General features: G+C 31.7%; 1 protein-coding gene across 9 annotated transcripts in view; it reads right to left on the minus strand.

The window, feature by feature from the left end:
- Positions 1 to 10,985, minus strand: part of LOC106468099 (C-terminal-binding protein-like) — a 49,843-nt gene that overhangs the window by 2,193 nt on the left and 36,665 nt on the right. For all 9 annotated transcript variants that reach the window (XM_013928512.2, XM_013928507.2, XM_013928509.2 and 6 more), the window contains 3 exons: positions 4,369 to 4,513; positions 2,765 to 2,971; positions 1,649 to 1,873 (listed from right to left, as the gene is read on the minus strand). In XM_013928512.2, the coding sequence (XP_013783966.1) occupies positions 1,649 to 1,873; positions 2,765 to 2,971; positions 4,369 to 4,513 (577 nt within the window). The remainder of the gene's footprint in view (positions 1 to 1,648; positions 1,874 to 2,764; positions 2,972 to 4,368; positions 4,514 to 10,985) is intronic.

The following is a 10,985-nucleotide window of genomic DNA, read 5'->3' on the forward strand; positions in this document are numbered from 1 at the left end:
AGCAAATTTTCAAAGGCCTATAAAAAGTACTATTGACCAAGATTAAATACAATCCCAACATAAAATAGCAGTTACTATACTAAGCACCACACATATTCATATTTTAAAATCCAGAGAACAGAGTTTTATCACATGCTTTGCTTATCATCCTATGATTTGTCAAAAGTGAAATACAATGATTGAAATAACGTGAAATTGGCTACAAGTTTAACAACTGAAGTTTACCACGCCCAGACGCTGTCATATAAAGAAAACAGACCAGAAAATTGTTTAAATACCAATCATAGATGGCAGGACCAATGCTAAGGTGCAAGGAAAAAATTTAAAAAGGGGTTGGAAAAAAAAATTCTATTCTTAGTTTATTTAAGAGTCTCAAATGTATTTTGGGTTTTTTTTATTAAATTTCTTTTCAAACTTCATTACATAATACAATTTAGAACAAATAATTGAATGTTATGCTATTACTTACAAAAATAAAATCTGAAATCCAGTGAAAGAAAAGTTCTCTATAATTTTTTCAATTCACAAATGTGATTTTCCCCTCACGATAAGACAAAATGGGCTCCGTAGGTAAGGGGTTAATGTTTGTATTTCTAATTTACAATGAAACTTGTCTCTCATACCACTTCTTTAAATTTATACTGTACTGTGTATTAAAGTAACTTTTTCAGAAACTTTCAAAATCCTTTCATCCAAACTGTACTAGGGTTGGAGAAATCAAACAACTGAAATTAATTCAAAATATGTTCAATATGTAGATCTGGCTCATAAAAATATACTTATTATTACAAAGATTCTGTTGTGGAAGATAAAACTACTTTCACACAGGTTTACCAACTCATTAAAAGAAAATTTACTGCAACAATAAAAGTTTTCACTCATACAACAAAATATGATATGGCACAAATATCATGTATTAAACTGCAAACCTAAATTTGTATCTTTAAATTCAAATTAATAACAAGTTAACCAAAAAGTTGAATCAACAACTAATAAATCAAAATAACCAAAGTGGGAATAAAAATAACAGACTTGGCAACACTATGTAATGGATAATGATGGTGCATGTGCTAAGCCATGTTTTATTACTGTCTGCCAAAGTCTAAATATATTTTCATAATATGCTTTCTGAAAATTTCTACATCATTAGAGATAATAAAAAAGTTTAAGGATTTTTGCAGCCATGGTTTTTGTGGTTTTTTTTCGTTGTTGTTGTTTTAGTTTCCTTTAAATGTATGGCAGGTTAAATACTGAATAAAACCAAGATCAACCAACTAGGTGCATAAATAACCAGTGTGTGATATTTGTTAGTCTTTTTTTTTGGGGGGGGGGGTGTATTTTGCATACTGATATAGGTTATAAACAATCAATCCTACAATGTTTCTACTTTCTTCCTTTTTATAACTTAACATTCTTCTGCCTGTATGTAGCCTTTTCTTAAATACGTTCATGGCACATTAATGTAACTTTTTCTGGTTCAAAGAAATCAATATTTTCCTTTTATTTATAGTCATTACATATTTCAATTTATTTTTAGAAACTTACTCTTGTACTGTATATATTTAATATCTTGAATTTTATTTCTTAAAGAAAGCTTAAGATTCAATAATCTGGTTTGATAAAAGTATGTCACATGACTCAAAATTACCTGGCCTCATTTGCTTTATGGTGTACTCATTAATCAGATGGTGGTTGTGTTCATTCAGAGTACAGTGGAGTGTGACACAATCACTTTGAAACAGGAGGTCCTGTAGTGTGTAAACCCTACTTAAACCATACGATCGTTCTATGCCATCAGGAAGGTATGGGTCATAAAAAGTGACATTAAATCCAAAAACTTTGGCTCTTAAGGCTACTGCAGTCCCAATTCGGCCTGTAAAAATACAAGTGATTGAATTTCTTTCAATGAATCTCGGAAACGGTAACACACTATTAACATTTTTTGACAGAAAAGGGAATCAATGCCCAAAATTTTATATTCACAATAGTTTGACATAAATAGTCATAAAACAATAAGAGTAATTATAATCTAAGTGTTTTCTATAACCTTACCACAATTGAACAAAATCCAATTTTGCTTGATATGAATACAAAGGCTGTGCACCTTGATAAGATTGTTAAAAATCAGGTACAACTTCATCAATACATCACATGTACGTTCAGAATCTATATATAACCTCTATAATGTTTCGTAGTACCAGGGAGAAATAAAATTATGTATGAAAACATACATGTTAAGATTGTGGTATCAAAGTTAAGAATTAACACCTAAAAAGTTGCATACACATGTATTTAAAATAGGTTGAAGTGATCATCATAAGATTCATCTATTTTTTGTATTGACTCTCAGAGTAGTTAAGTAATTTCACTTATGAAACTAATAATTTTCAAGATGCACTCAAGAACACCTTCAGTTGAACAAGTTGCACATCTAGTATATATTTATATTTTGGTACCTTTGGTAATAAAATAATTTAATAATCCACTTTGTTTCTAGACTGCAGGCACGAGTTGTCACCATTTTTAAAACTTGGTGAGAACTATATAAAAATCTTTAAAACAATGAAAAATAATGAATTTTACAAGTATCACATTTGATTAAATACACAAGATAATTATCATTTCTTATTACAAAGAGCTGAATTTGTAAAAAGTATATTTACAGTTAAAAGAAAATGAATATACCTTTGTGTGAAATATTTAAGTAAACATTTCTAAATTAATTTCTAACAAAGGATTGGAAGTCTCCGTCTTAGACTCATACCTAATCCCACAATACCCAGAGTGTCTCCCCTGATTCGAGCGCATCCTTGAGCTGCCTCTCGAACCTGTTCTGGACCTTGAAACTTTTTGCCCTCTTTTACTAAGTTGGCCAGCCAATACGTCCGTCTATAAAGGCTTAGTATGAGGCACAACGTAGCATCAGCAACTTCCTCTACTCCATAGCCAGGCACATTACACACTGCTATGCCTAGAATTGAGAAAAATACCCCAATGAAAATGTATATAAAAACTTTAAAAATCTTTTTAAAGTACTCAAAAATAAGAAATTTTAAAAGTACAAAATGTACCAAGTTCAAATAATAATGAAATAAATTTTATTTCTTGTAAAAAAGGAGCTGAAAGTGTATGAAATGTCAATATATAAATTGTGTTATCTAAAACTTGGTGACAGAAAAGTGAATGACACAAGTTCCATTTTAAAGAAATTAAGTTATTTTCTTATTACAATAGTCTACTTAACCATGTGAAGACAAAGATGATACAAAAAACAGCCACATTAAATAATGTAAAGCATTCCTGCAAAGTCAAATAATAAGGTACATGTAAATAACCAATGGATTTTATTAAGACTAAAGAAATATTTGTTGCATGGTGTGCAAGTTTTTTCTCAAACACACTTAACATTAAGTTACTTCTATTTTATTATTGTGCTGAGTTACCTCTTGAAAGTTTATGAATATTATTTAATACTTCTTTCAGTATTAGTAACATCTATTTCCAACATTAGAGAGGCCTCTCCAACATCACCTTAAGGTAGCACTGACCCTTAACACTGGGGAAATTTACATGCTGAGAAAATGCAGTTAAACACTTCTTATAACCTTCATGGTGAGCAGAAAACAAAATTGTGATGTTGCAATATTTGAAATTGCACTTTCAGTTATATATTTCATGTGTAATTATTGTGGCAAGAATAAAGAAATACATAATAAAACTGTTTTAACACCACAACTTTACTTATGATAAATGATAAAATGTGATACACATGCTCTTTTGTGAACATCCTCATAGCTTAAATTAAAAACTTTGCTAATTTTCTTCAATGTTAATGAGCTATGGGAAATTAATCTTAATTAATGCCTTTGTTAGTGGTAATTAGACTCATAACAAGACAATTGGTAAAGACTTTTAAATTTTAAGAACTTCAAGCTATGGAAGAATGTAATATCAACAAGTGTGCTAAATTTCATGCTGATATTGGCTTTAATGGTGAAGTTATGTAAATAAATTGGTGACCCCAAAGTTAGCAGTACATTTGATTCACAGAACACTAAATTTTGCCTCAAGAAACATATACCATAGAGTATATGAATTACATAATGCAAACATGTTTTTCACATTTTGCAAAGCAGAGTTGAATATCTGGTATGTATTTATTTTTGTTCAAGTTGCCTTAAGATAAAAGTAACTGATTATGAGTTACCAGAACTTTCCACCTTGTTAGCTTATGCAGTTTTAACACTGCAAACTTTCTAAACTCTAAAATCCTGAATGTTCACTAATATTCTGTGTGGATAATAAGTTACTGACAAATAGTTGATAAAAATTAATATTTTGATTTGCATGTTAACTTCACCCACCTACCTAGTTCTCCTGCTGCTTTGATGTCAACGTTATCTACCCCAGAACCTATGCGAACTATAATACGTAAGGCTTTGAATTTTTCAAGATCTTCTTTTGCAAGTGTGATAGTATGCCACATGAGGGCACCCACTGCTTCATTTAGAACCTTAAAAAAAAAAATTATGACAATAACATGATTTTTTTTCCCCACATTTTAAGAAATTCTCCTAAATGTATGGCTATTATTCATTCAAATTATACATAAATGCATTTATAATTTTTTTTAACAACATGACTTAGATAATCCACTTTAAGAGAATGTAGAAAAGTCATTTCAATGCTATTAAGATTATATCATAAAGTTATATTTTATTGTTTCCTCATAAATTAATGATTATCTCAATATGCTAGATAAGGCATACATTGAAATGAATACTGGCAAAAAAAAAAGTTTTTGATTGTAAGGCGGCCTAAAAAAAATAACAATTTTAGCTTGACCTGGAATGAAAGAAAATTTTTTATCTGATTACATGAAATGAGAGATATGAAGACCTAGTATGCAGAAGGACAAGTGTAGCAATTTTTGGCCATTTAAATGACAAAGACCAGATTCAGTGAAGTCAAAGAAAAAATAACTATTTATTGATGTTACAAACAGGTTACAATAACTACAGACCGAAATAAATAATGATGTAAAAAAAAGTTGAATTAAAAAGACAAAAGCTATTCATAGTCAAATATGAATGTATGTATTCATGTTAAAGCTATGAAACTGAAAGCTGATAATGACATACATGTGCACAGCAATGATTTAACAACAGGCAAATGGTAGTAGTTAACAATGTAACTTTGCTTTTTCAATATCAAGACAAGTATGTTTGAAAATAACAAAAACACACACTATATCTCACACACAGGGTAATACTGGCCTCAATATAACTTACATGTAAACTTCTAGCTGCTTAAACTGAAGGAATACATATAGTCCAATAAGCTTTAGCACAGCAATATCACATGACACATTTCAGAGTTAAGTGACAATAAAAAATAAAATTAAAGATTCCATACATTACACAGTGCTGGAAATTCTCTTCATTGTATATAAGGTTTAACACAAACAAAACATAAGTGTAACTTCAACCCCGAAATTACATGGTAGACAATTTAATCAACTCTTTAGCACTAGTAATACAAAAATAAGGTCAAATAATTATAATAAAACAAATACTTATACAACCATGATTTATATAGTTGCATAATAATTGTATGGAGTTAAACAAACAAAAAGAAGCAAACACACTAAATGTTCCAAACTTGACCTTTACAATGTAAGAATAATGGTGTTTGTGTGTATATCTTTAATACATGCATGAAAGACAAAGATTACAAATGAACAATTACTTTGTGAAGCCAAGTAGAAAGTAGATCCTCCAGAGCAGCCATTAAATATATATATTTTTTTTCTGATATCCTGAAGGATAACTTTTGTTCAGCTCAGGTCTTTGCATAGCCTGTCCTTCTCTGGTTCTGTAAAGTCCTGATGCTACTCTGGAGTTTCTGTTAGAATATTCTTATTATTGTAGATTCTCTGTTTTCATTGTTTTAGTTGATGGCATTGTAATTGTGTTCATTGTTTGTGTCCTACTGGACATCTACTTGTCCAAGAGTTTTTGAAAAAAGCTAGACAATTCATGTGTTATTGTTTTTTTCACCAGGCAATTCATTGCACACAAGGTCTGGATTCTTAAAACCATAATCATGTCTTATTTTTTCATTCAAGGTACCTCTATGAAAAGCACGTTAAATTCATTTGGATCTCTACTTCACCAACAGCTTGGACTTTGATGCCCTACTAGCTATGAAGCAGAGGTACCTGGACCACCAAAGGAAGAAATCACTTGCCAGAACAACTTTAGATGACTTATGGAAAAGTTGAGAAGCTGAGCTGCTGCTTGGTTCCCTGAGCATCTCATCCTTATTGTTATATCAGTGCAACTATGAGATTAACGTAGCATCTGTTGTTGTTTATGGAATTTTGTTTAAAACTACTTTAGGGCTATTTGTGCTAATTTTGAGGTTGTACATTATAAGGGAACTCAACTAGTCAACACACTCACTGCCAATTTGTTGGGTACTCTAATAAAATAATGAGAATTGAATACCACACTTATAATGAACCCATGGATCCACAGTCCATCAAAATGACTACTGGGCTAGTTCACATTGATAGATTTTGTAAGTAAAAGATTGTCAGCATCCATACATTTGATAATGAAAAGTGTAAGCACAAGGTCCCCAACTCTACAGTAGAGTTGACAGAGTAATAAATGTATTCAAATTAAAACAATATTATTACAATGCTTTTGTCTAGAATTGGAGCCCAGTAAAGTTTAACTACAGGCTTTGTAAAGAATATATAACACAATGAAAAATCATAAAAGCTTTAATCTATTTTAAATATACAGAAGCTGAATACCTTAAAACTATATTGGAACATCACTTCATTACAGTCTATTATCTTGCCATAGCCAGTCTGTTATCTGTCTGACGGCTGTGCTTCTTGACAATAGTCCTGTAGCATAATTTCCTCTGTAAACGGTTCCAACATAAGATTGTCATGTCCAAAGCACACCACTCTAAGGTATGAAAATAACAGTTTCCCAGTGCCCATTTTAACAGTCCGATTTCACAGAAACTTATACATGCTGCATCTGGTGATTTGACCCATATGTTTTTGTATGGATTAACACATTTTGTTTATAACGCCCAAGGTATGACTTGTTACAGGTATCTTTGTAGATAATGTTGATGCTCCAAGTTGATCCATATTTCTTTGTTTTCCAACATTATTCAGTATTAGGAATTCTAAATCCTTGATCCGAATATATCATTATCATCTGAGTGTATAAATATTTTGCATCAGAAAGGACTGTCACATACCCTTCCCAAAAGCAATACATTTTTGGTGACAGAACTCTACCAACAAAAGACCAAATAATGTCAAAGTTTAGTTGCAATACTTGCCATTCCACCACAGCTTTATATCAACATGACTGTCACAGGACTTACTGATTAACATATTCAAAATCAATTTAATATAATGTACTCAATCCTCTGTATACATTAAACACTATTTTTGTTTGTGGCAGCATTAATGAACTGACTTAGAAATCATAATATAAAGGTGTGAGGTATTCTACATACTGAATTGTAAAATTCTGTTGACTAAATGTTAAAAACCCTAAAGTACATGAACAATATATGAAGAGCCTAGATTTAAAATGTAGTATACGACATTCCCAATGAAACTGAGTTGTCAATAGCATTGTTTTGTTTGTGTTCACTTTTGAATAAAAGTAAAATCTTATAAGTTATATTTTTTTGTGTAACAGAGAGGGAGAAAGTATATTTTTAAAAAAAGACAAGCAGATTTTCCAGCATTTTGTTTCTTGGAGAAGAAACTTTTTTCAAAAAATCCACACTTGGTAGTAGCAAGGAAATAGGATTTCAGGTGCACAAAACAAAATAAATTACATGATGTTAGTGGTCAGAAAGAAAGTGGCCAGTACAATGTTACCTGCCATTTTACAAAGCAAGTTTCCCAGTGGGACAGCAGTATATCCTCGAATTGATAACACTGAAATCAGTGGACAGTCCAATGTGGCTTTGCTATAACTAAACACACACACATCCCAAGCAAAAACAATAGGAGAGAGGGTCAGCACTTCTATTTTAGGTCCAGAGTCCAAGTTTAACATAGAACAAACTAGTCAAATTTAGAATTAACGGCATTGTGATGTTTCCTCAGAATCACTAAGATTAAGCCAACTATGAGAATTTCACATTAGACCTAAAAGCTATTGCAGAATATGTACAGACTTCTACACTAAACAAATAGGATTAACTTCTGCCACCTGCATATGTACACTGACATACAGTTGCTGTGCTCCTTGTGATCTAAGCCACAGGTTTATCAATTACTGTGAGAAACAGCACTCTTAAAAGAGAACCCATTTGGGTGATGCAAGAAACACATAGCATAAGTGTCAACTGAATGTTAAATTATAAAATAAGATTACTGCACAGTAATATACACTATATATATAGAGTATCGCTTATGTTAATTCCTGTTCAGCTGGTGAATAAACAAATAGTCTCATAATTCTTGCAGTGGCCAGTGATTAATCTCCATTTATTGCCTTCACACTTGTCATGTATATAGCAACAACAAAGAAAAACACAGGAATAAGTACTACTGTAAATTAGATTAAGAGAATGTTTGAAAGTATGGTTTTTCTTCATTGTTCCTTTACTAAATTAATACTACAGTCATTGAAGTCAACTATCCTGTACTGACTTAGTATTTTGCATACAAGCTAGTTTTATTCATACATCATAAGTAACTTTTACTTTTTACTTTCACACCTATGTATAGGTGATTTATTATCTTCAGCCTATTAATGTTCTAGTGAGCTTGCACATTTTAGCTAAAGTAATTTCATGAATTATTAACATTAACTTCTGCTCAAAGTGAGTCACCTTTTTAGGTAAAAACCAAAAATCAAACTGGTAGTGAATATAGCCACCTAAATATATTTCTCACAATGCTACTGATAAGGACTAGAATGCATTGTTTCATCAGCTGGGTACCTTACTGTTAACTGAAACACAATAGAACACTTAGAGTAATGTGCATCTCCAATGCTGGCTATGAACACAGCCACACTGTCTGCCAATATTGTATGATTATCTGTAATCATGCACACCCATCGTTATCAACACAAAATAAATGTAATTCAACATACTAGAAATTTCTGAGGCCTAAAACAGTAAGTAAATGCTATTGCGTTGCATTTCTTTCTAGCGTATGATTCAATTACTGGAGATGTAAACACTCTCTACCTCTGATGTTCATTTTCTTCTCTATATGTTCATTGCATATGAATCACAATGTCCTGTATATTTAGCCTTACTTCTCAGTCAGTTCATCTTCACTTCATAAGTAGGCTTACTTTTCAACTGCTTCATGTTATACTAAGGTAAAACCAGAATTAAAAATTCTATATGAATCAACATCCATGTTCATAATTAAGTTGTCTTCACAATTATGAAATTATTATTATAAGCTTACAAACTTGGAAAGCACATGCTTCACAGTTTGGAAGATTTAGTCAGCTAAACTAAAAGACTTACAAGTATGAAGTAAAACATATAAATTATTCATAACACTCAATGCATAACACAAAAGGCAATCAGAAGACCGTTAAAACTTTGTGAAAGACTCCTCTGCTGGCCTAAAGTAAGCTGTTCACTATTCAGCTACTTTTTCAGAAACTGTACTAACCAATGTATCAGCCAGTGCACAATTTTCAACCCATTTTATAAAGAAATCAATGACCACCAGAATATGGTGACTGCTGTGATTACTTTCTGGGATTGGTCTGGTAACTTACAGAAGCTCTCCCTGGTATGGCTGATTAATTCCTTGAGTTGCATATGCAATACCTTGTCTGCTTAATAATTTCTCTACGTCTTTTTGGGAATGTGACCAGAACCACCACCTCTGCAAGTTAGCTGTCTTACAATACATACCCTAGAGTCCTTCAGTTTGTGTACAGACTTTAAGACTATTAGTTGCATCATAGTTTTAGCTCTACAGTTAGACTAGGTCATAAGAATTGTATAATACTTCTTCTCATACTTCTAATTGTTTGTACAACCAAAGGTTATGTGCCTCTGTGCTATGTTCACAAATCCATGAAAGCCATATGGAGCCCTCGCTAGATTTGGGTGCTTCAGCTGCTCTCTTGAGCTTTGTGTTATCAAATTCAATATCCGTCAATGAAACTATTACCATTATTATTCATATGGTTTGATGTCACAGCAAGTGTAACATTCGTAGCAACAGTATTTTCCATATCAGGACATCCTACAAATGGAGAAGCTCCTATCTACTGACAAGATAATCCATCTGCACTTCCAAAAATAACATTCGATTTTAAGAAGCAGAAGATGTAATTGAACACTGAATATTGGTATTGCAGTAGTACAATTTCTCTAAAAAGAAAAAGTGAAAAAAAGTGATTTAGATGCACGTACAACATGTTCTAACTTTCCTTTAAAAAATTGCTTTTCAATATGCCTTTGGTAAACTTTAGCTCTCTTTAGGACTAGTAATTTTTAAGACAGAATAATTTTAATTTTTTTTTCTTAATCTTGGAAGATTTGTGAACACTTTGTTTCTAGTAACTAAACATTAGACCACATGAGGAAATACTTCTCTGGCTTCAATTTCAGATTTGCTTATCTTATATGTTGTAATACCATTTTCAGGTTCTCAGCAGTAGCCCGAGATATGCAAACACTAATATGTTGTCTAAGTTAGCCAAAATGGTGCCCCAGGCAGAATAAGCATCTCGTCACCCTATACATTTCCTACATTTTTTATACTCTTTATTTGATTTTTTTCTCTTCAATGAGTTCACATGCCAGATTATTAATATTTCCACACCACTTCAACTATACTGCTGATAAAATGACATGCATGTGTGTGTGTATATACACACACACATGCAACATATGTAAAAATAAGGACTTAAAGATCACAGAGAAACTAGCAGACACTACTGGACACTTTG

The sequence above is a fragment of the Limulus polyphemus genome, unplaced genomic scaffold (genome assembly GCF_000517525.1).
Source record: "Limulus polyphemus unplaced genomic scaffold, Limulus_polyphemus-2.1.2 Scaffold2872, whole genome shotgun sequence".
Taxonomy (NCBI): Eukaryota; Metazoa; Arthropoda; class Merostomata; order Xiphosura; family Limulidae; genus Limulus; species Limulus polyphemus.